The 25,837-nt window shown below is 38.5% G+C and overlaps 2 protein-coding genes across 3 annotated transcripts; one reads left to right on the top strand and one right to left on the bottom strand.

The window, feature by feature from the left end:
- Positions 1 to 307: 307 nt before the first annotated feature.
- SSB (small RNA binding exonuclease protection factor La) lies at positions 308 to 9,183 on the top strand. Its single transcript, XM_063094451.1, has 12 exons — positions 308 to 420; positions 2,116 to 2,190; positions 3,956 to 4,059; positions 4,151 to 4,325; positions 5,100 to 5,207; positions 5,299 to 5,399; positions 6,656 to 6,727; positions 7,048 to 7,090; positions 7,499 to 7,639; positions 8,015 to 8,201; positions 8,341 to 8,472; positions 8,832 to 9,183. The coding sequence occupies exons 2-12, from the start codon at positions 2,125 to 2,127 to the stop codon at positions 8,918 to 8,920; spliced, it is 1,218 nt and encodes a 405-aa protein (XP_062950521.1). The 5' UTR covers positions 308 to 420; positions 2,116 to 2,124; the 3' UTR covers positions 8,921 to 9,183.
- METTL5 (methyltransferase 5, N6-adenosine) lies at positions 8,837 to 25,107 on the bottom strand. Of its 2 annotated transcripts, XM_063094464.1 has the most exons (8): positions 25,034 to 25,107; positions 24,677 to 24,835; positions 22,836 to 22,950; positions 22,280 to 22,461; positions 21,238 to 21,320; positions 11,066 to 11,117; positions 9,383 to 9,432; positions 8,837 to 9,023 (listed from the first exon to the last, which is right to left on the bottom strand). In XM_063094464.1, exons 2-8 carry the CDS (start codon positions 24,783 to 24,785, stop codon positions 8,985 to 8,987), a joined length of 630 nt encoding a protein of 209 aa, XP_062950534.1. In that variant the 5' UTR covers positions 24,786 to 24,835; positions 25,034 to 25,107; the 3' UTR covers positions 8,837 to 8,984. The 2 variants fall into 2 exon arrangements, with proteins under 2 accessions (XP_062950534.1, XP_062950543.1); XM_063094473.1 differs by lacking the exon at positions 25,034 to 25,107 and having other exon boundaries at positions 9,383 to 9,451; positions 24,677 to 24,800.
- Positions 25,108 to 25,837: the final 730 nt, after the last annotated feature.

Below are 25,837 nucleotides of genomic sequence, written 5' to 3' on the forward strand. Positions count from 1 at the left end.
GTACACATATAAAAAATTTTTTTGAAAAACATTATCTGAAAAAAAAAGCCAAACACTTCATTAAAAAGAGCCAGAGGAAGGGCTAGGATACAAATGCCACCCACAAATACTTAAAAATAAATGTTTATCCTAACACAAACCAGCAGCCATCCCCGCCCCCCCGCAGTACAATTTAACCCAATGTCCTCGGAGGGAGGGCGGGTCTCTGCGGGCCGTGGGAGCAGGTGGCCGGCGCGCATGCTCAGAGCGCGGCGCTGGCAGTAGGTCGCCCACGGCCCCGCCCACTCAACCCGCAAGGGATGACGGGACGGCCCCCATCTTCTTAGAGCGCGTTGGGAGGGCCGGCGGCACTGGGAAATAGGGACGTTGCGGTCGCTTAGTGAGCCTGTGGCGCGGCCCTGAGGGACCAGCATCTTAGAGGTAAGCAACCCCCGGCGGCTAATGAGAAAAAGGTACAAAGGGTCTGCCTCGGCTGGCGCGCTCCCTTTCCTCGCTGCCTCACGCGGCGTGCGTCTGCTCCTCGCCTTCCTCACGTTCGGGCCGAACGCCGCGCGGGCCGCAGCCGGGCAGCACAGCGGGCTGGCCGCGGAGGGGCGCGGGCCTCGGGGAGGATGCCGATCTGGCCCCTGCGAGGAATGCGAGCGCCTGGGGTTCCTCCCGCACGTGGCTGGGGCCCAGGCGAGCTAGTGGTAGCTTTGGGACGCAGCTCTGGCAGGGTCTCTGGGTAGAGACTTCACGCATCCCCACTGCGTCTTTTCGGTTTTTTATCTCCACTGCTTTCCAGTCTCGCGGAAGGCAGACGTTAAGGTTTTGAGGAGGTCGGCGCGGGGTAAACGCCGGAAGGTTCCGCGGAGCCTGTGGGACTGACGGGAGGCCAAAAAACTTGGGGCCGCAGGTATACCCTCGGCATTGCTCTCTTGGGCTTTTAGGGCCCTCATTCATTCACATCAGGTTGCTTCTGTGTGAAATGGGAAAACATGGGTAATATTTCACTTCCGTTTGTACATTCTGGGAATCCGATGAAACAAGTTCCAAAATTGGGTAGGCTTGCAGGGAAGAAATAATTCTTTTATTTCATCATTTCCTTTATAAGGGCCCCTATGTCATGGTAGTAATTTACAGACATAGATCGTGGTAGACCAGTGCATAAGATTGAGTAAATTCTGTAGTGGGATCCGTGCACCATGCATATCCATTGCAGGAGCTTCCGGTGTGTATCCAGGTTATTAAATACCAAATACAGTGTATCAAGCGATGCCTCCAAGAAGTGTACCAACTGTAGTTCTAGTCAACTAATGGCAAACATTCTTATTAATGAGTCCTTATTAATATACTTTTGTGTATTGTGGATGATTGGGTGGTTTGGTAGGGCACTGGAGGCAAGTAATTTGAAGTCAAGATTTGGTTTGTGATTTCTAGCAAACCAGCATCAACAGCCTTTTTTTTTTTTCCTTCAGTGCTGATGTCAGGGATGTGAAACAGGAAACTGGCTATAATCAGTGTATTAGTGAATTAGAAGATATACCCTTCCCATCCCCATTTAATGTTTTAGTGTCTCCAGGCTCTCAAATGTTCGTTTTCATATGTTCCATAACGTACAGTATCTATCCCGTGATTGTAATGTTTGGATTTTTTTCATGTTAAAGTTATGATACCTAACTTCCTGATAAGTTTTTGGTATGTCAGCTGTGACTTATTTTAAAAGACATGCGATCCACCCCAAACATTTTTGAGAGTCAGAGTAATATATATTGACAGATAGTGATGTGTTTAAAGATGGAAATGGTTGGCAAGTGGTTGAATGGAGTTTTTTTCCCCCGAAAGCTTGCTTGACCAGCTATAAAGGAAGATAACCGGCTGCTTTGTTATAGAAGATAAGGTGGTGATTTACTGAAAGGGGCAGATTATCGATAGTTCTTTAGTTTTCCATCACTTATTCCAAAGTGTTGTTTTGTTGAGATATATTGAGAATTAGAGAAACAACTTGTGAAATGAGAAATTCTTGATTTTTAAGAAAACAGTGGGATATTACTAATTTTTACATTCTCTCTGGTCTTGAGTTTTATGTTTTTTATTTTTTTTAATCTCTTTATTCCAATTTGGGAAAATTTACAGATAGCCACAATGGCTGAAAATGGTAATAATGAAAAAATGGCTGCTCTGGAGGCCAAAATCTGTCATCAAATTGAGGTATGATTCTTTTCTATGAAACTGCAAAAAAAAGTTCCTTGAAAGGAAATTTAGGGCCTCAAAACAAATAACAGAACATTCAGTTTCAATTTATGGATCTAGTCAATATTTGGCTTGTCTTTGATTCTTAGAATTAAATGGGGATAGTACACCTCCTAGAAGGTGGTTTCAAGGATTAAATTAGTTAATAAAATATAAAACACTTAGAAGAGTTTCTGGCACATAAGATAACATAAAAATCCTTGGTAAAGGACCTTCCCTCTTAAATAACACTATATTCTTGAAGGTCCTAGTAGTTTTTTCTGTGCAGTTACATCTTCTCAGCTATTGTAAATTTAACATAGTATTTATTTTCAAAGTCCTCTTAGCATTTTTTCAAATGTAGGTATTATGTTTAGGTTGAAGCTTTACAGTATCAATAATGGCTGCATGGGAAATTATCCCTAAATTTATGTTCTTACTGAGGAACCTCAGATCATATTGTTTGGTGTGGGTTTTGTCTTTCACCTCTCAGAACTATATTTTTAAAAGTTGTACCTCTCTGCCATTTAAAATTTCCTGTGTTACCATTTTTTCTATTAATTTTTTTATAATTGCAAATTATTCATTCTGTGTTTAAAACTTAGAACAATACAAATATGTATATAGGTAAGGTAAATGATGTTCCTCCCACAGCGTGCCACTTCTCAAATCCCACCTTCTAGGGGTAATCAAGGTTAAAAGCCTTTCCCACTTTGCTCCATATTTTTAAAATGGACTTTACTTTTTACAGCAGTTTTAGATTCACAGCGAAATTGAGTAGATGGTATAGAGATTTCCCTGCCTCCACACATGTATAGTCTCTCTCTCTATCAACATCCCCCATCAGAGTGGTACATTTCTTTTTTTTTTTGTGGATGGCTGGCCTTACGGGGGACCAAACCCTTGATCTTGGTGTTTTAGAGCCACACTCTAACCAACTGAGCTAACCAGCCAGCGCCCAGAGTGGTACATTTCTAATGTAATTATTTCATTGCCTTTTCCCCACCAAACATGGGTGAATTTGGGGGGAGTAAAATTTTACGTCATCAATAATTTATCCATTCCCATCTTTAATATGTAGGATTTTCTAATTTTTTAGCTATAATAGTTCTATGATGAATATTTTTATATATAAATCTCAGTAAGCATGTTTACTAATTTCATTAAAATAAGATTCATAGAAGTTTTACTGGCTGAAGAGTTATGCACATTTTAAAAAACTTGGTACTCATTACCAGTTTACATCTCTATCCACATGATCATCTCTGCGTGTTCAGGTCAATAGTAGATGTTCTTGTGTTATTTTTAGAATTTTAGCCAGTAAGGTGAAAAATGTATCTTATTGCTTTAAATTGTATTTCTTTGGTTATTAATGAGGGTGGACTTCTTTGTTTAATTTATGTTCTTTACCTATTTTTCTATCAGGGTGTTCATTTTGTTTTTTTCCCTCCCCCTTGATATATAAGAATTCATTTTCTTTTTTCCTTTTTTTTTTTGATTTATAAGAATTCTTAACAAACTTCTATTTGTCTTTTTACTTTTTATGCTACTTTTGGCATTCCAAGTAGTCATACTTGGATTTTTTTCTTTGCTTTTATATTGAGAAGGAGTGTCTCTATGCATATGTTAGATAAACGTTCGCTTAAAGAACAGAACTTGTTAGTGTAATAGTAATAAAAAAGAAATTAGGGGATTGGAGTGAGTATTATATAATGCTCTGAAATATATTCTAATCATCTCACAGTATTATTTTGGAGACTTCAACTTGCCACGGGACAAATTTTTAAAGGAGCAGATCAAACTGGATGAAGGCTGGGTACCTTTGGAGATAATGATAAAATTCAACAGGTAAAAACCTTTTAAAAATCATCTTTAGATTTTTCTCGTAACAATGAGCGCTACTTCTAAGTCTTACAGTGTTTTTATATGTATTCTTCAGGTTAAACCGTCTAACAACAGACTTTAATGTAATAGTGGAAGCATTGAGTAAATCCAAGGCAGAACTCATGGAAATCAGTGAAGATAAAACTAAAATCAGAAGATCTCCAAGCAAACCCCTCCCTGAAGTGACTGATGAGTATAAAAATGATGTAAAAAACAGATCTGTATATATTGTAAGTGGGCCTTTAGTCCATTTATTTAGAAAAAAGTATAGTAGAATGGATAAGAATAAGGGCTGAGGAATCACAGCTTCACCCCTTACTATATGTCCTTTGGCAGTGTTCTTAATATCTCTAAGCCTTATTTTCATAAATGTGGATAATATTTTTTACTTTATAGAACTGTCGTGAAAATAAAATGAAAAACCTCATATACCATTGAACAAAGTCTTTGGCATACTGTCAACACTCAATGCATATCAGCTGTTCTTATTTATCAACAGCCTAACTTGATAGCAATTTTCTTTAGCATATTAATTTTTAAATAGCTTTTTTATTATAGAAATTTTCAGACGTATAAAAGTAAATCGAATAATGTAATGTAACATTACATAGCTTCAGTTTTTTTGTTTTTGGCTAGGGGGTTGTTGGGGGTGGCTGGCCTGTATAGGGATGGAACCCTGGATTTTGGTGTTATCAGCACCACTCTCTAACCAGCTGAGCTAGCCAGCCAGTCTTCCCCTCAGCTTCAGTTATTAACCTGTGAATAATCTTGTTTTATTTCTGCCCCAGCTGGATTCTTTCAAAGCAGATCCCAAATGAGTCACTTTTACTGCACTGGAGAATAATAGCTTTTAAACAAGGCTTTAAATGATTGAGCGAGATAGAGGTAGATATGTATGTCCTGGCTTCATTTCAAGGACAAAATGAAGACAAGACCATCAGAATTTCTGGCAAATTGTTTACCCAAGAAGTTATTATTTGCACATTTCTTCCCATTCTTCACAGAAAGGCTTCCCAGCTGATGCAACCCTTGATGACATAAAAGAATGGTTAGAAGATAAAGGTCAAGTACTAAATATTCAGATGAGAAGAACATTGCATAAAGCATTTAAGGTATGATTATATAATGATACATACTTTTTCTAGATGTAAAATATGTGGGACATAACTTTAAAAAAAATCTTTTCCTCCCTTTTTATCATAGGGGTCAATATTTGCTGTGTTTGATAGCATTGAATCTGCTAAGAAGTTCGTAGATACCCCTGGCCAGAAGTACAAAGACACAGACCTTCTAATACTTTTCAAGTAAGCCTTTTTGCTGATGTTTCTTCTGGCCACTTAATTATATGGAATTGGTACACTGGGGTAAGAAGCATGGAACAGACAGCATCCTTGATAAGGCTAATATTTTTTAGTATTCTTTGAGAAATATTTGAAATTTGCTCAGTGGAAACTGTACAAGTCTTTTAAGGCTGTAACAAAGTGTTTGTTAGTACCTTTTCACTGTTAGCAATTAATAAAAATGGTTAAATTTTAGTAGTTATTTTGTATCTAAAACTTATAATCAGGCTGGATACTAAAATGTAGGCTTTTTGTGTGTGGTCATAGAATAAATAACTATACAGTTTTCCTCTGTTCTTATTTCTCATAGTCTCTATGCCTATATATATATATATATTTTTAAAAGATGACTGGTAAGGGGATTTTAACCCTTGACTTGGGGTTGTTGTCAGCACCACTGTCTGCCAGGTGAGCTAATCAGCCATCCCTATATGGGGATCTGAACCTGTGGCCTTGGTGTTATCAGCACCACACTCTCCCAAGTGAGCCACGGGCCGGCCCTCTATGCCTATATTTTTATACAGTACAAAGGATTATTTGAGATTTAGATTACATTCTTTGTGTGTATCTACAAGTGAGGACCAACCAGAGCATTTTCATGATAAAGTTAGTTATAGGGCCATATAGTTCCCTGTTTTTGCATTACAGTTTTCTAAATGCTATATACTAAACCTGATTGATTCAGAGATGCGGTGTGATGAATCATGATGTCTGTTAAATCCTCAAAATTCCTTTTTAGCATGATTTTCATAATTGCTGTTATTCTTCAGTCTTGGGGATTTTGGAATTTTCTCCTTTTTGTGAAATTAACACTATAGAAAACTCTAAAACATTAAAGTATGTATTTCTGACTTACTTTTTTTTCCCCTATACATTAATGATAAGTGAAAACCAACTTGAGACTGGCTAATGGATATGGGATTTCTTTTTAGGGTCATGAAAATGTTCTGAAATTAGTGATGGTTATAGAACTCTGAATATACTAACATTGCATATACACTTTAAAAGTGTGAATTTTATGGTATGTGAATTTTTTCTTAGTAAAACTCCTATTTTAAAAAAAAGACAGTAACTTCTTGTCATTTTGAATTTTTAGGTAATTGCGTTAATAGAAAATGTATGTAATATTCCTTGCTATGCCATGTCTTAAATCATTCAAAATAATTTGCAGTCTTATCTTTGTTCTCATGAATTTAGCCTCCATATTGTGTGTTCTTTAGGGATGATTACTTTGCAAAAAAAAATGAAGAAAGAAAGCAAAATAAAGTGGAAGCTAAATTAAGAGCTAAACAGTAAGTACGTTGAACTAATTGACATTTGATTCCTTAAAGCTTTGATAAGGGTAGAGTTTGGTTTTGGGAAGAGCTGATGATGAGCTCTAAAATGAGCAGTAATAGGCCTTTCTTTTTTGCTAGTGAAACATTGAAATCTTAAACTTAAGCTGCCTTGATTATTGGGGGGCCACATTGTGTTGCAGTTTGGCATCAATCAGAAAATCTAAGAATTGGCCTTGGTTATTAAGTAGTTTAATGATCATGATTAAGGTTAGCTTTATTAGGATGTAATGTTTCTATTAGGATGAAACATTCTAATTACAATATTTTATTTGTAGAGAGCAAGAAGAAAAACAAAAGTTGGCAGAAGATACTGAAATGGTAAATATATATTATTGGTATCAAATGCATGTATAATTCAAAATCATAAAAATAACTTTTAAAGTCTAAGGATTTTTAAAAGAAAATATGTAAGCAAATCTAGTTTTTATTGCACTAAAGTAATGTACAAATAATATTACCTAAAGTTAATACTTATCCAGAGATGGCTTAATAACCAAATTTGTATAGTTTATAACTAATTAAATGTCTTTTGTAGAAGAAATTAAGTAAAAATCAGAAGCAAGCCACTGTGGGATAAAGAAAGACAAAAGGAAATGCACCATTAAACTACTTTAAAATAGCATTTTGGTTTCTAGCTTTTTCCTTGTAAAGTTAGAGAGTGATATAAGCCATTTCTGATTTGTGGTTGCCTGTAAGAAACTTTGATTGCCTTGTATATTTTTATAGAAAACTCTAGAAGAAAAGATTGGATGCTTGCTGAAATTTTCGGGTGATTTAGATGATCAGACCTGTAGAGAAGATTTGCACATCCTTTTCTCAAATCATGGTGAAATAAAATGGATAGACTTTGTCAGAGGAGCAAAAGAGGTTTGGTAACATTCATATGCTTTTTAGCAATCAGTTAAAAAATCCATAGAAATATCTTTTAGAAGATAAAATTAGTAGAAAGAAAGCACTTTTTATTGTGTTTATTAAAGTAGTTTCTATTTGATCATTTACTTCGTTTTGTCATTCCTGTCCCTGAATGTGATATCTGATAATATTTTCTGAATTATACTATAACTGTTGCTATTGTTGACTGCAGTTTACTTTTGTAGTATTCCTTTCCTGATATTTATTAAAATTCATTATAAGTGGTAATGGCATAGAAGACTTGCAGGGTGGGAAAAACTACTTTGAGCAAAGAAATTAAGTATGGAACTAAAAACTACGGGTGTGTCTTTCATTTTGTGTTTGGTATAGGGAATAATTCTATTTAAAGGAAAGGCCAGGGAAGCACTGGATAAAGCCAAAGAGGCAAATAACGGTAATCTGCAATTAAGGAACAAAGAAGTGACTTGGGAAGTACTAGAAGGAGAGGTGGAGAAAGAAGCATTGAAAAAAATCATAGACGATCAACAAGAATCCCTAAACAAATGGAAGTCAAAAGGTCATTTATTTATTTATTTATTTTAACTGTTTGGTTATTTTAAATCATTTTTGCTTGAGTAAAAATTTTAGTCAGTGTTCAAAAATATTGACAAGAAGCTTTAAAAAATGTCTTTACTACATCAAATATGTCTCTGCAGGTCGCAGATTTAAAGGAAAAGGAAAGGGAAATAAAGTTGCCCAGCCCGGGTCTGCTAAAGGAAAAGTACAATTTCAGGGCAAGAAAACTAAATTTGATAGTGATGATGAACGTGGTGAAAACGGTGCAGCTGGTAAGTTTTTTTCTAAGTCCTCTGGTACTTTCATGAGAATTTTTTTGCCAGAGAGAATAAGGATGTGGTTTTTCAACTTCTGTATAAGTGGTATTCTTAAGTTATTGTGATTTACCTCAGTTATGCTGTTTCAGAAGTGGGAGACAGGATATTTGGAAGATAAGTTTAGAAATCAGAAGGTCTGTACTAAATGAAAAACCAAAAAATTAAAATTAAAAGAAAGAAAAGCCTTTCCTCATTGGTGTAGGGAGGTTGTTGCTAATCTTTTAAAAAGGATTATTATTAATAATTAGGCTCAATATTAAAATAGAGCAGTGCTTACATTGAATTTAACCAAAATTAATTCTGTTATTGTGTAGGACCAGTGAAAAGAACAAGAGAAGAAACAGACAAAGAAGAACCTGCATCAAAACAACAGAAAACAGAAAATGGTGCCGGAGACCAGTAGTTTAATAAACAATTTTTGTATTCATTTTAATTAGGTTCAAAGCTGCTTTTGTCTTTGGAGGCTTTTAAAAAGAAAACCGAATTAGGTCCACTTCAATGTCCACCTGTAAGAAAGGAAAAATTTTTTTGTTGTTTAACTTGTCTTTTTTTGTTGTTACCGAAAAATTTTTTTTAATGTATGTTTGTGTCAAATATCAAAAGGAAGATTCTTCCACTAAATTGCCTTTGTAATATGAGCTGTATTAGTACAAACTAATAAAATATATACTATTAAAAAAAGAGCAAAAACTTATTTTTTCCTTTTTGTGCCCAAAGCATTTGAGAAACAACTTAGAGTACTGGCTTTTGATTATTGGTCCTTCCCACAGTTAATTTATCCTATCTACTAGTCTGGCTTTCTGTATTTACCCAAGCAACTTGATTTCAAAACTGAATGTAGACAGACTGGAATCAACAGACTTACTGATTTCTTTTTATGAAAGTTGTATGATGCTGGCAGGTCATATCGAAGCTCTGTAAAAATGAAAACCACCTAAGGATAGAAATTACATTTCCAAACATTTACCACCCTTGACTAAAAACAACCACAAAAAAACCTAAGAAACTACTAAATGTTGGTAAACTGTACATTTTAGACCTGTCACTTTAATTTATCCAAGTATTGACTTGATGTATCCGCAAGATTGGCCATGGCAAACTGAGCTTGGCATTTCTGCTATTTTGGCCATTTATACCAAAATTCAAGGTTATGAGGAAGAGTTTAAAAGGATAAGTAAGGATTTACAAAAGTAAATCTATAAAAATAATACCTTTCTATTTCTCATTTCCTAACAATCTATAGCTAACTTAATCTCATAATAACCATGCTATTTCAAAAATTTCTTGTCCAGATTTTGGTAATGGTGGTAAGTAGCTAATCAGTGTCCTATGAAGCTCGCAATGACCACCCCCCCTTTTTGGGGGGAGGCGGGCAGCAGCTGGCCAGTAAGGGGATCCAAATGCTTCACCTCGGTAAAATCAGCACCAAGCTCTAACCAATTGAGGTAAGCCACAAGCTCCCATTTTTCATATTCCAAAGAATAATGTAGATTCTCCACTCTTAGTACTGATGTTTTTCAGAGGGATGGTAATAAGTCTACCTATCTTTCATATTTTACAACATAAATACTAACCCTGTAGGTCACAGCTCTCAAACTGAAATGTGCAGTCAAAACACCTGGGGATCTTATTGAAATGCAGATTCTCTCATTCAGTAGGTCTGGGTGGAGCTTGGAATTCTGCATTTCTAACAAGCTCACAGGGTTGTCGGTGCTGATGGTCTGAGGACCACCTTTGAAGCAGCAAGGCTCTGGCTTAGTATGCTACTGAGATTGATATAAGGTGCTCTCTATTGCATATTTTAATACCTTAGACTGCATAAGGAATGGCAATACTGAATAGGAAGACCAACAGATCTTTTATGTATTACATTTACTAATTATTATGAACAGTAATAGTTATGTTTACCACCACAGTACCAAATTCATGGTAAGTTTATTATCATGTAAAAAACATGTTCCCCTTACTGCACTCTTATTTTAGGCTTTTAAAAATTATTTGGATTATAGTTAGTTTCTAGTTATACACTTTTCCCATTTTTTTGTTTGTGAATATTACTCAATTTACTAATAAAAATGTATCAAAGATGATTTACTTATAGTGTGCATGTTTATATTCTCTCTCCCACCAAAAAGAAAAAGGTCAATGTTACTTGGCTCCAGTAGCAATTAGAAAATTGAAAGAGAAAGGTTATCTAAGCATAACCTAGTGGCATTTTGTGGCATTTTCCATGAATAGACTTACAACTAAGCCCATGTATTTAGTCACTGTGATGCTATATGTTGTTCTCTTTGAACCTGGAGTGACCAAATACCTGGGTGCTATTATAAAATTTCAGTAAAATACATAAATTGGGACAAATTAGGCAAACCTTGATAAATGTTCACCCTGCCTTTATGCCATTTCAAATCTACTACTAATCATGTACATTGTGCCACACTGTAAAACATATTCTATAGTATCTCTTCTCAGCACCTGTATAAAAAATTTTGGTTGGACTAATGCATGTTGGCCCCTTTTAGATAACTAGAGTTGAGATTTGTCTTACCTGCAATAATATCTATCTTGATTTTCCATTCTGCAGCTTTCTTCTGAACATGCTGAATATAAATAACATGTTAATATGAGATGATTTTTAAATAAACTTAAATTGTTTTTTATTAACACTTAAGTTTTTAAACTTTTTAAATTTCATTACAAACTAGACCCTTATAAAAATTTCAGCTGGATGGAAAGTATTTTGAAAATAAACCATTTCAATATATAGTATTTAACAATCTGAGCCAAATTACATAATTAAATCCAAGTGATAAACTATTTCAGAAATCCATCAAAATGTGTAATATATGCAATTTCTGAAGCCTACTACAATGTAAATGCTTTGTATATAGTTGTTCACTGTATTTTTTTGTATTTGTATTATTTTTTCTGAATATTTTTGATCAGCAGCTGGTTGAATCCATGGGTGTGGGACCCATGGTTATGAACGGACAACTGTTTAAATATTTTGCCCACAATGGTAGTCTTCATAATAATATTTATTAACTGGCATCAAATTGATTGATAAAATACTTAACTTTCCTCAATATTTTAGGTTCAAATATTTCCAATGTTATCTGACAATGTTTGTGCTTATAGTTTTTCTCTGAGCTTAATAAATAATCCCACTTCAGAACATATTTTTTCCCCTACTTTGAAAGCTAGAATTTCTGTATTAGCTTTTAATGCAATTAATATTATACTTGAATGGAGTCCTAGGATCCTTGATAAATCTGTGAGAAATAAGTTATGACATTTCTTTGCTATCACAGTCCTAAGGTTAGTGAAAGAGGTTTAAGATGTTAGATATACAGTGGGATATGGTTGGTTCTGGCAGAGAGGGAAAAGAATGAATGGGATGAACTTGGGATGAACACTGAAGGAGTGGTACCAGGCTTTTACCTACTTTGCTACTCTGATCAAATCTAAGCCAAGAACTAAGTTCTCAATGCCCAAACAACTTCAAGAGTCACACAGCTTGTTAGCATATCTGCCAGCAAACACATTTTTTTTACCTAAATATTTCCATCAAAAAATTTTGTCAAATGCATCTATACTATGGGCAGAGGATCAAGCCCCTTTAAAAGAAAAGGTACTGATAGAGTTTCAAGATGGCGGCGGCTGCGGCGGCTGGCGCGGAGTAGCTGAGGTGGAAAAGGTGGCCACTGGGCCTCAGGCAGCCGGGAAACTTGTGGACCTTCCTCTGGCCATCTCTTAAGGGAGGACTGCTGCTGCTGGCCGGTCGTGGGGGCTCAACGCCACTTTGCCCCCGGCAGGAGAGGCTGCCTCATTTACAGGCAACAGCTTTGAAGTGTGGAGCAGGAAAAGAACTGATTCTTAGCTGCAAAAGCGAGTCTTGAAACAGGGAACACGGCGCCAGGGCTGCTGTGGATGCAGCCAGGATCCCGGAGGCTGGGGCCGCACTGAAGGCGGCCAGCTGCCCTATCCAGGATTCGAGGTTTCAGGCCGGCATTAAAGAAGACTCCTGGGAGCGCCCGAGCGGCGCCGCGACTGAACAGCCCGAGGCGGCAGCGCCGAGAACACGGAAGGCAACAAACCAGAGACAGAGCGAGCGCCCGACCTGGCACAGCACTGTGAGTGATCCCTGGCAAAGCTCTGTTCGGGGGGTGGATGCCCACGCGGCTCCCCGCCTGCACCACCAGGCCACTCCTTGCCCCGGTGCTGCCTCCATTTTCCCAGGTGCGGGCAGCTCCGCCCCGCTCGGCCATCACTGAGCCCATTTGCTTGGCCTGGCGCGGGGCTTTCCGGACCCTGCGGGCCGACCTCCTCTCCCACTCCCTCCACGGTTCTCTGGCAGGGCTGGGGGTGTGGGGCGTCCCGACCAGTTTTGGGAGGGCTAGGAAGTACGGGCGGGCCGACTGTCACTCCACCACACCCTGGACTCTGGCCCCGGTAAACTTCCTGTTACTGGGAGGCAGATACCATCTCTGCGATCACCAGTTTGGAAAAAAGCCTAACGAATTTCTGGTTGGGAATAGTGCGGTAGGAGAGTTCCCAGGTCCGCTTGAACCTGCCGGAGAGCAGGCTGCAGGCGGGCACTAGACTCGGTTTATACCGGGGGGATACAAAGGTGAACAAGACCCGAGAAAGATCTACACAGTGCTACAAAGGCACCCAGAGAGACCGGTCGTCTGTGCCTAGCAGAAACCTGGTAGACTTCCTGGGCGAGGCGGTGCTGAGCAGGGTCTTGAAGGCCCAGCTGATAGACGAGGGGTGCAGAAGACACGCCCCAGCCCAGCACAGTGTTCACAGAGGGGGGTGACCTGCGGCCAGGGAGGCGGAGTCTCGACAGAAACCACACACCCGGTGGGGTCGCCACTGCATGATCTAACAGCCTGGGCCAGAGCACACGGAAAGGGGAGAAGTCCTGTACAGAAAGTGAAAGCTCAACAGAGATCACACACCCTGTGGTACGTGATCCACCAGCCCAGCAGAGTACAAGCTGACCAGAAAGGTGGATCCCCGGAGAAGCCCAAGACCCGAGGCAACCACTCACACAAGACACTAGAGGCCAACTGAGCAGTCACGGCGGGAGCCATACCAAATTGGCAACCACAGCAACATCCTAGTTAGTCATTAGTCTTAAACCGGTGGACTGTGAAACCCCCTGCAACAATGAATAAACACCAAAAAAAAGACACCAGAAATACAAAAAATCAAGAAAGTACACCACCAAAAGTTAATAAATCTCATACTCTAGATCCTATAGAACAAGAAGCCCTTGAAATAACTGACAAGGAATTTCGAGTGATAATTCTAAGGAAACTGAATGAGATACAAGAAAACTCAGCTAGACATCATGATGAAATGAGGAAAAGTATACAGGATCTGAAAGAGGAAATATACAAGGAAATCAATGTCCTGAAAAAAAATGTAGCAGAACTTGCTGAACTGAAGAAGTTATTCAGCGAAATAAAAAACACAACGGAGAGTTTAACCAGCAGGCTTGTCGAAGTTGAAGAGAGAACCTCTGAACTTGAAGATGGGCTGTTTGAAATAACACAAGCAGACAAAAAGAAAGAAAAAAGAATCAAGGACATGGAAGAAAATCTGAGAGAGATATCAGACAACCTCAAGCGCTCAAATATCCGAGTCATGGGTATTCCAGAAGGGGAAGAAAATGGAGATTCCATTGAAAACATATTCAACAAAATAGTGGCAGAAAACTTCCCAGGTATAGGAAAAATCACAGATCTTCAGATCCAGGAAGCTCAACGATCTCCAAACGTATTCAACCCAAAAAGGCCTTCTCCAAGACATGTCATAGTCAAATTGGCAAAACTCAGAGACAAAGAGAGAATCTTAAAAGCTGCAAGAGAGAAGCATCAAATCACCTATAAGGGAGCCCCAATCAGGTTAACATCAGACTTTTCATCACAAACCCTAAAAGCTAGAAAGGAATGGGATGATATTTTCAAAATACTAAAAGACAAAGATTGCCAGCCAAGAATACTCTACCCTGCAAGGCTATCCTTCCGAAATGAGGGGCAAATAGTATATTTCTCAGACAAACAAAAACTGCGGGAGTTCACTACCACAAGACCACCCTTACAAGAAATCCTCAAGGGAGTACTGGGTTTGGTTCCTGAAAAATAACTACCACTGCCATAAAAACCTAAGAAAAATCTAAACCCGCTAGTACAATAAAAATGGCATTCATGAAGAGAAAACAAGCTAACAAAAACACTATCTACAACCTAAGGAACCAACAAACAAAGAAACCAAACAGTAAATCAGAAAGCAAGGAACAAAAGACACCTAAGACAACCAAACAACCAATAAAATGCTAGGAATAAATCAACACCTTTCAATAACAACTCTTAATGTTAAAGGCTTAAATTCCCCAATTAAAAGACACAGACTGGCTGACTGGATCAAAAAACAGGACCCAACTATATGCTGCCTACAAGAGACCCACCTCACCCATAAAGATTCACACAGACTAAGAGTGAAAGGATGGAAAAAGATTTACCATGCAAACAGAAAAGAAAAACGAGCTGGAGTGGCTATTCTTATATCTGACAAAATAGACTTTAAACTAAAAACCATAAAAAGAGACAATGAGGGACACTACTTAATGATAAAAGGACTGATCCATCAAGAAGACATAACAATCATAAATATGTACGCACCCAATGTTGGAGCAGCCAGATTTATAAAACAAACTCTATTAGACCTAAAGAAGGAAATAGACACTAATACCATAATAGCAGGGGACCTGAACACTCCACTGTCAATATTAGACAGATCATCTAGGCAAAGAATCAGTAGAGAAACACAAGATCTAAACAAGACTCTAGACCAATTGGAATTGGCAGATATCTACAGAACATTCCACCCAACAACCTCAGAATATTCATTCTTCTCATCAGCACATGGATCATTCTCCAGGATAGATCACATATTAGGTCACAAATCAAGTCTCAGTAAATTCAAAAAAATTGGAATTATCCCATGTATCTTCTCAGACCACAATGGATTAAAACTAGAAATTAATAACAAACGAAACTCTGGAAACTATACAAACACATGGAAATTAAACAGCATTCTACTTAATGACATATGGGTCCAAGAAGAAATCAAGCAGGAAATCAAAAAGTTTATTGAAACTAATGAAAACAATGATACATCATACCAAAACCTGTGGGATACTGCAAAAGCAGTATTGAGGGGAAAATTTATTGCATTAAATGCTCACTTCAGAAGAATGGAAAGATGGCAAGTGAACAACCTAACACTTCACCTTAAAGAACTAGAAAAACAAGAACAATCCAATCCTAAAGTTAGCAGACGGAAAGAAATCATTAAGATCAGAGCAGAACTGAATGAAATTGAAAACCAAAAAACAATTCAAAAGATCAACGAATCAAAAAGTTGGTTTTTTGAAAAGATAAATAAAATTGACAAACCATTAGCATGGCTAACAAAAAAAAGAAGAGAGAAGACTCAAATAACAAAAATTAGAAATGAAAAAGGCGATATTACAACTGATTCATCTGAAATACAAGGAATCATTCGAGACTACTATAAACAAGTGTACGCCAACAAATTTGAAAATCTGGAGGAAATGGATAAATTTCTGGACACACACAAGCTCCCAAAACTGAACCGTGAAGACGTAGAAAATCTGAACAGACCAATAACAATAAAGGAGATTGAAGCTGTTATCAGAAGGCTCCCAACAAAGAAAAGCCCAGGACCAGATGGATTCACAGCAGAATTTTACCAAACATTCAAAGAGGAATTGACACCGATTCTTTACAAACTATTCCAAAAGATTGAAACGGACGCAAATCTCCCAAACTCATTCTATGAAGCAAACATCATCCTGATACCAAAACCAGGTAAAGATATAACCAAAAAAGAAAACTACAGGCCGATATCCTTGATGAATATAGATGCAAAAATCCTCACTAAAATACTAGCAAACAGAATACAGCAACACATACGAAAAATTATTCATCACGATCAAGTGGGATTCATCCCAGGGATGCAAGGTTGGTTCAACATACGCAAATCAATAAATGTGATACACCATATTAATAAACTCAAACACAAGGACCATATGATCATCTCGATAGATGCTGAAAAAGCATTTGATAAAGTTCAGCACTCATTCATGACAAAGACCCTCAATAAGTTAGGTATAGAGGGAAAGTATCTCAACATAATTAAAGCCATATATGACAAACCCACTGCCAATATCATCCTGAATGGGGAAAAGCTGAAAGCTTTTCCTTTAAGAACAGGCACTAGACAAGGATGCCCACTCTCACCACTCCTATTCAACATAGTGTTGGAAGTACTAGCCAGAGCAATCAGAGAAGAGAAGGAAATAAAGGGCATCCAGATTGGAAAAGATGAAGTCAAACTGTCCCTGTTTGCAGATGACATGATCCTATATATCAAACAGCCTAAAACCTCTACAAAAAAACTGTTGGAATTGATAAATGATTTCAGCACAGTAGCAGGATACAAAATCAACACACAAAAATCAGTAGCATTTCTTTTCTCCAATAGTGAACATGCAGAAGGAGAAATCAAGAAAGCCTGCCCATTTACAATAGCCACCAAAAAAATAAAATACTTAGGAATTGAGTTAACCAAGGAGGTGAAAAATCTCTATAATGAGAACTACAAACCACTGCTGAGAGAAATTAGAGAGGATACAAGAAGATGGAAAGATATTCCATGCTCTTGGATTGGAAGAATCAACATAGTGAAAATGTCCATACTACCCAAAGTGATATACAAATTCAATGCAATCCCCATCAAAATTCCAAAGACATTTTTCTCAGAAATGGAAAAAACTATTCAGACATTTATATGGAACAATAAAAGACCACGAATAGCCAAAGCAATGCTCAGCAAAAAAAATAAAGCTGGAGGCATAACACTACCTGACTTTAAGCTATACTACAAAGCTATAATAACCAAAACAGTATGGTACTGGCATAAAAACAGACACACTGACCAATGGAATAGAATAGAGAATCCAGAAATCAACCCACACACTTACTGCCATCTGATCTTTGACAAAGGCACCAAACCTATTCACTGGGGAAGGGACTGCCTCTTCAGCAAGTGGTGCTGGGATAACTGGATATCGATATGCAGGAGAATGAAACTAGATCCATACCTCTCACCGTATACTAAAATCAACTCAAAATGGATTAAGGATTTAAACATACACCCTGAGACAATAAAACTTCTTAAAGAAAACATAGGGGAAACACTTCAGGAAATAGGACTGGGCACAGACTTCATGAATACGACCCCAAAAGCACGGGCAACCAAAGGAAAAATAAACAAATGGGATTATATCAAACTAAAAAGCTTCTGCACAGCAAAAGAAACAATTAAAAGAGTTAAAAGACAACCAACAGAGTGGGAGAAAATATTTGCAAAATATACATCTGACAAAGGATTAATATCCAGAATATATAAGGAACTCAAACAACTTTACAAGAAGAAAACAAGCAACCCAATTAAAAAATGGGCAAAAGAGCTAAGTAGGCATTTCTCTAAGGAAGATATCCAAATGGCCAAGAGACATATGAAAAAATGCTCAACATCACTCAGCATCCGGGAAATGCAAATCAAAACCACATTGAGATACCATCTAACCCCAGTTAGGATGGCTAAAATCCAAAAGACTATGAACGATAAATGCTGGCGAGGCTGCGGAGAAAAAGGAACTCTCATACATTGTTGGTGGGACTGCAAAATGGTGCAGTCTCTATGGAAAATGGTATGGAGGTTCCTTAAACAATTGCAAATAGATCTACCATACGACCCAGCCATCCCACTGTTGGGAATATACCCAGAGGAATGGAAATCATCAAGTCGTAGGTATACCTGTTCCCCAATGTTCATCGCAGCACTCTTTACAATAGCCAAGAGTTGGAACCAGCCCAAATGCCCATCATCAGATGAGTGGATACGGAAAATGTGGTACATCTACACAATGGAATACTACTCAGCTATAAAAACGAATGAAATACTGCCATTTGCAACAACATGGATGGACCTTGAGAGAATTATATTAAGTGAAACAAGTCAGGCACAGAAAGAGAAATACCACATGTTCTCACTTATTGGAGGGAGCTAAAAATTAATATATAAATTCACACACACACATACACACATACACACACAAACCGGGGGGCGGGGAGGAAGAAGATATAACAACCACAATTATTTGAAGTTGATACAACAAACAAACAGAAAGGACATTGTTGGGGGGGAGGGGGGGGAGGGGGGAGGGAGGGAGGTTTTGGTGATGGGGAGCATTAATCAGCTACAATGTATATCGACAAAATAAAATTTAAAAAAAAAAAAAAAAAAAAAAAAAAAAAAAAGAAAAGGTACTTTTCTTTTAATATGCGGTACTTCAAAAAGTTCGTGGAAAAATAGAATTAAAAGACAATATGAATCTTTGCACAAACTTTTTGAAGTACTCTTGTTAAGGGTTTGGGGTAAGCTTAAGTAACAATGTTACTAATTATATAGAATTCTTAAGGAAAATTACATGCTTACAGCAGATATATCTGCAGCATAAAATAAGGACTGTCAATATTAGAAGTTCATTCCTTTATCATACTTCCTTCCCAGTATGCACACCAGATTAGTTTCTTAAGTTATTTAGTTACTGTGCTACTGGAAATACTTCACTAAGTGAAAAATGCACTTAAATTGATGAAATATTCATTTTAAATTTGACCATTAAGCCTGCCAAGGCAATGCTGATAATGCTGCCTCCTAGTGGTGGAGCATGGCAATACCAAACACAGATGGTAATGTGGCCACAGGAATTCATTTTAAATAACTAGATTTTGCTATTCAATTGTACACTTTCTTACTGGCATATTTTACTGCACAAACTGCATGTGAGTTAGATAAAATTCATGTTATGTCAAGCTGTGTAGTAAAGAGTTCATAGCAGGCCTGACTGCTTATCCTTAGAAAGGCCTGCTTACAAGTTTGGCCCTTGGCTGGAATAAGGGAATTTGGATTTTGGGAAGGTTCCCACTTCCCACCCCCTTAGGTAATGAGTGGTTCACTGTGCCTAAACTGTTTATGCTAAACACCAACTTTCCAAGTAGGAGTCTGGAATTTGGGTATGTGTCAGAAAGGGGAATGCCCACATGATTGGTCCCCAGCAAACACTCTAGGCTCTGACTCTCCGTGGCTGGCAATATTTCATATGCTGTCACAATTCATGCTGGAGGAATTAAGCCTGTCCTGTGTTACTCCACTGGGAGAAGACTGGAAGCTTGCACCTGGTCTCCCCCAAACTTTGCTCCATGTGCCTTTCCCTTTGCTGATTTTGCTCTGTATCCTTTCGCTGTAATAAATTAGCCATGAGTATAACTATATGCTGAGTCCTGTGAGATTTCCTAGTGAACCATCAAACCTGAGGGTGGTCTTGGGGACCCTCCAGTTCAAGGTTTTTGGATACCAATATTTACTGGTGTTTGCTTTCATATATTAAATGAGGATTCATTTACCAGTAGTTAGTTACAGTGTGTTCTGTTGCTTGCCTACATGTACCACACTATTCACTGTTAGCAATATATTTCTTTTTAGCTGTTTGATTTTATCCTTTTAAAGGGTTATTATATTACTATTTTCCTGGAATTTATTAATTATTTCCAACTGGGTTACTATATGCTGTATTTACACAAATAAAATATTTTTCCTACAAATCCACATTAAAATCTCTAAATACATGTATGATTTAAAGTAATAATAATAGCTAACACATAGCAATTGCATATGCCAGACACTGATCTAAGTGCTTTGTAAATATTAACTCATTCAATCCTCACAACTATATGGAGTATAGGGTACACTTAGTTCCTTACACTAAGAGTACAAGTCAGTACAGTATAGATGAGGAAACTGAAACTCAAGCACCTTGACCAAAGTAACATAGCTGGGAAGCAGCAGAGCTTGGATTTGAACCTGTGCAGTCTGACTCCTGGGTCTTTTGTTAATAGCTATGTTATATGGACACTAAAAAAAGTACTCTCTCTCCTCTCAGTTTCCTGGAATACATCTTATACACTCCATGTGTTATATGCCGGCCCCCCCAAAATGGAAGGGGCTGGCCGGTTAGCTCACTTGGTTAGAGCATGGTGCTGATAACACCAAGATCAAGGGTTCAGATCCCTGTACCAGCCAGTGACCAAAACAAACAAACAAAAAAAGAATAACAGAATAGGTGGTTTCTGAACTCAGATGTTTAGCTACAGTCTCAGCGTTATTAAAAACTTGGACTTTTTGCCTCCCTTAAGCACACCAGGCCATACAGGGACACTGGGACAAAAGACATTGACTAGGACTTATCCAGGCAAACCAGAACATACTGTAACCCTAGTTATACCACACTTCTCAAATCCTGAATTACAGTCTCTTTTTTCCTGGCAATGCTTCCTGTTTGAATAAATCTTGACAAAAGAAGTTAGTCACATAGGCTGAAAAAAAGCTAATTACAGATGCTAGCTGTTAAAGGAAAAATTCAGTTCCTAAGTGCCAGATGTCAATAAGGTCAGGAGAAATAGAAACTGTGGTATTTAGTGTTCACAGCAAATGCTTAAAACACTCTCATGAATTTAAAAATAAATGACTCAGAATATCAGGATGATTTGAACTTACTTCTCTAGTTGAAGATTTGTGTAAAGAATATACTGCTGTTCTTGCCATTTCCAAAGCAGTCTTGAGAAAAGCCATATCTGTCCCTGTGGAGAGTAGAAAAAAGCTCCTATTTACCTTATGTACTGCTTACCAAGATAAAAGAATAGGATTCAGAAACATTTTTTTCTGAACTCCAAAATAGCTGTCTCAAATTCTTTCTGCAATAAGACAGGATAGAAATAAATAAATAAATATCAAAATATTTCTTTTAAGGTTGATAGAATAAAACAGAATTATACTGTCTTGGTTAAATAAAACTAAAGTAAAAATTTTGATATTATGTTCCAAATTAATGACTTTCAAAAAGGGGAAAAAGGAACACACAGAGTAGTAATTTGAATCCTCTTGGGAGAGAGGGACTTTTTAAACTATACATGTCTGGGCCAGCCCCGTGGCTCACTCCGGAGAGTGCAGTGCTGGTAGCACCGAGGCTGCAGGTTCGGATACTATATAGGGATGGCCGGTGCGCTCACTGGCTGAGCGTGGTGCAGACCACACCGTGCCGAGGGTTGCGATCCCTTTACTGGTCAAAAAAACAAAAACAAACAAACAAACAAAAAACATGTCTTTTCCTCTTCTTACTTTCTACCTTCCTTGCCCCTAGTACACACAAAATTAATAGCCACAGTGAGTAATGGGCACATGTTGAAACCCTCAGGTATGCTAAGGCATTAAAAACATGTTCTAAAAGTATAAAATCCTTTATAGGTTTCATTATCATTCATAAGCGTTAAGCAAATCATTTTTGAAAGCAAATGGGGCATAAATAATAAATGAATAAAAAGACTATCTCTATTTACTTAACACAAATTTGTGAAAACAGATTAAAAATTTCATTTTCTTATACATGCATTAAACAAATTGAAATTTAAATTATAGTAACTATACAGGTTTATTTAATGAGCAATTATTTTATCATTTAACCCAAACAGTCAATGATAAAATGGTTTTTAAAACTTGCTTTTCCACAAATACACCAGTACACCTGATTTTTGTTACCAACCTTTATTATTTTTGGTCCCAAAGGGAGGATTCATAATTACTGTATCAAATGACTTGGACATTCTGTTAGACAAGGAGCACACATCACATTGAACCATGTCAACATTTGTTAACTCAAACTCTTCCACATTTCTATTAAATATTTCCAATGCATCTTCATCTATGTCAAATCCAACACACAACCTATAAATACAAAACACACAAAGAGTGGCAACTTATAGATCCCAAGTTAAAACAAAAACAACACTATTTACCATTTACCTTTTTAACCCAATTGGCAAAGTAAGAGTGAGTGTTGCTTTTCCATAACAGCATGAACTCCCAATCTGGTAGGGATTGGAAACTCCAGTTTGTACACGAGGGACTACTGCAGTTACCATTTTTATTTTTTTATTTTTTGTAGTTTGTTTTGGTGTTCATCCAAAATGTACTCAGTATTAGATTCTTGCTCCCCTCATCTCACACTGTAGAATCCCCTAAATATAATTCAGTTGATCCTATCTATACTTCTTAGTAAAGCCACCCCATAACCAAACAGTATATACTGGATCACCTACCCTGCTCCTAACATTGCAGTTCCGATGCTAAGCACTCCGCAACCACATCCTAGATCTGCAACCAGTTTGTTTTCAATGTCATCATATGTGTTATGGATTGTATAGAGCATACATGCTAGAAGATCAAAAAATATATTAGGGAATAAGTAACAAATCTGATGACTAAAATCCAATTTGTGCAAATGACTCTTCCTAAAATAATTTCTTTTCTTGCATTATTTAGTCCTCTCCCAAATGGTGTTCCAGATTATTAAGAAAAAGATAAGGTGTAATAGCCTGATATGTAGTAAATAAGGCACCATAAAGGAGGATAACAGACACCAGTGGCTCCCAAAAACTAGTCTGCTGACAATGCCAAGAATGATAAAACTGTGACCAGTCTCTCAGTTAAAATGAGAAAAATAAAGTCAAAATGTTGTATTTTTCCTCAGCCTGTTTGAAACATTGCTATACACACATACATACAATGGTACTTCAAAAAGTTCACGGAAAATGGAATTATCCCAGTATCGCCTTTAGACACATATATTCATAATCTATAAATGAGATCTGATAAGAGAACTACTGAGGAGCAGGACAGAAGGTGCTGAGATTGGAAAGGGATCTTTCAAATACACAAGGATCTTGGATATGCCGAAGGTTAAGCATCAGTTAACACCACGGATGTCTCCCTGTGGATACCTAAGCCCAGCCAATTACTGCTGGCCATCACTGATGTGTGAGGACCCAGAGGTTTTGTTAAAAACACAATTACAGGGACATCTCGAGCTGACTATTGTCCTGATTACTGCTGCAGGTGTTAGTGACTTTGAAGCTGGTATCTCAAGAACTGAGTGCGCCCATGTGCATATTACACACTGGATGTGAAACAATTAATTGTTTAAAAAAAATTTTTTTTAAATTCTTCTATTCTAATTTAACTTGAAATTTTTTTTTTTAAATTGAGTTCCACTAAAAACCCTACAGCCAGCAGATTGTAAGAATTAATTATCTAAATTACGAAAACTGTTCTTAACGTAGACACAGTTTTGTGCCAATTTTTGGTTGGAATATGACAATACCTTGGAGTTAAGTGCAGGTACGCATGTATTCTCTTTGACTTTCATTGGCAGCTTACAAACAACTATTTTGGAACTGGAAAAGATTCCTCCTTGCAGGTGTTCCCAGCAAATTAATTTTCCTAAGGCTCCCCAACGACTTTGATAATACGCTTATTAAATATAAATAGGTTTCCCTGTATTCTCTCCGGTACTCCCAGTATCAATCTCTGCCATCAAGCAACAATACTAATTCTCAAATAATTTGTTAAAATTGAAATGAATCCTCATCTTTATCCGGCACATACTCTGGCTTTGTTAAACTCAGTCCTGCTGCTGCCAACTCTGGCATTCATTTCTAGGAAAGATTATAGCACAGGAATTATAGCCCTGGCAATTCATTGTAATCGGAAATGAATCCTTATGTAGCAAATGTTTACTGAGCTCCAGAATAGTACCAGCAACTCTTCTAGGCACTGGGAATTCAGTTGTGAACAAGACTCACAAATTCCTTGCCCTCAAGGAGTTTACACAGTGATGAGAAACAGGTTTAAAAGATGTCTGACAGTACTAAGGCGTACTCAGGAAACCCGTACTCAGGAAACCAAACAGTAAAAAGATACTGTGTTGGGTGCAGGGGTCTTAGCTGCGGTGTCAAGGAAGTCCTCTCTAACGTGATGCGTGATCTTAGGGCAGAATTTCTCTAGACATTCTTTGTATCCAAACAACTGTTCTACTTTCCTCATGGACTGAACAGACAGGAGTAGCCCCGGGAGCAAGGGCGTGGTAAGCCAGCCGCCCTACCTGCAATGTGCGGCCTGGTCGGGTACTGTTCTAGAAGTAGCTTCGGCTTTTCGAATCCATCCACTTGTTGCAGGCGACTCTCCAGTTCCTTAAGCCTTAATTTCTTCATTTTGGGGTGTGTTGGGTGGGTGGGCCGCACAAGGTTTAGCGACACGGGATCTGCGGAGAAATCTGTTTAACCGGAGTCTCGTTTTCTCCCTACCCCCGCCCCCTTTTCAGCGCCGCGGGCCGGGGCCGCGGCAGGAAACACGCTCCAAGGAGAAGCGCGGTCATGGGGCGCGCCGGGCCGGCCTCCGACCCGCCTCCTGGGTATCCCACGCCGCCCTCGGGCCCCTCGGACACGGCGGCGGCGCGTGCCTGGACCCGCGACAGGATCGCTCGCACCGCGTCCCCGCGCCTCCGGAGGCGACCCGCACCTTGGCCGGGACCGGAAGCGCTGCCACGCACTCGGGGACGCGTCCGCCACCCAGCGGCCCGGCGCCGACTGGCACCCTCGGTCCGGCGCCGCTGGTGACCCCGTCGCCTCATCGCCCCCATCCGCAGCCCTGGCCGGGCGTCCACCCGCTCGCAGACCCGGGGCTTGCCCTCGCGGCAAGTCGCGTGCCCGTTATTCCCTAGCTTTGCCTTGAGTACCTGCAGGCCCTCAAAGGATGAAAGAAAGCGGGTGAAAGTGATGCGGGAGAGAGGGGGAACGTAACAGTCACGTTGTTCTATGGCCCGATGTGACCCTTTTGCTCTTTGTCTCCCAAGTCCCCTCTCAAAAAATAGCGATCTCAGGCTGGCGGGTTAGGTCACTAGGTAGAGCGTGGTGCTGCTAACACAGTGTTAAGGGTTGGGTTTCCCAGACCCGCCAGCCACCAACAAACAAACAAATGCAAAAAAAGAGGAGCGATCTCCACGCACCATTGTTTCCTTTCCCATACGTGTGCCCTACTTTATTGTAACTTTGATTCCACTCTTTTTAGGTCACCTGTATCACTTACCTTTCACAGGCGTGGTGATGTCCAAGAAGCCCGAAGAAGAGTTTAAATGAAGGAATAGATAGTGGTGTCAAATGCTGGAAAGAGGTCACAGGCTTCATAAAGTAGGAGCAGAAACCACGTTGTAGTGGAATGAATGGAAGTTTAGGAAATAGAAAGTAAATTTCGACAATTCTTAAGA

The sequence above is a fragment of the Cynocephalus volans genome, chromosome 1, assembly GCF_027409185.1.
Source record: "Cynocephalus volans isolate mCynVol1 chromosome 1, mCynVol1.pri, whole genome shotgun sequence".
Classification (NCBI taxonomy): domain Eukaryota; kingdom Metazoa; phylum Chordata; class Mammalia; order Dermoptera; family Cynocephalidae; genus Cynocephalus; species Cynocephalus volans.

Coding starts and splice junctions, on each gene's coding strand:
- SSB (XM_063094451.1), top strand. CDS start 2,125: ATGGCTGAAAATGGTAATAATGAAAAAATGGCTGCTCTGGAGGCCAAA. Junction 5,208..5,298: donor CATTGCATAAAGCATTTAAG/GTATGATTATAT, acceptor TTTTTATCATAG/GGGTCAATATTTGCTGTGTT. Junction 8,202..8,340: donor AAACAAATGGAAGTCAAAAG/GTCATTTATTTA, acceptor ATGTCTCTGCAG/GTCGCAGATTTAAAGGAAAA.
- METTL5 (XM_063094464.1), bottom strand. CDS start 24,785: ATGAAGAAATTAAGGCTTAAGGAACTGGAGAGTCGCCTGCAACAAGTG. Junction 22,951..24,676: donor GACCAGGCCGCACATTGCAG/GTAGGGCGGCTG, acceptor TTGATCTTCTAG/CATGTATGCTCTATACAATC. Junction 9,024..9,382: donor ACTTTCATAAAAAGAAATCA/GTAAGTCTGTTG, acceptor CCTTTCTTACAG/GTGGACATTGAAGTGGACCT.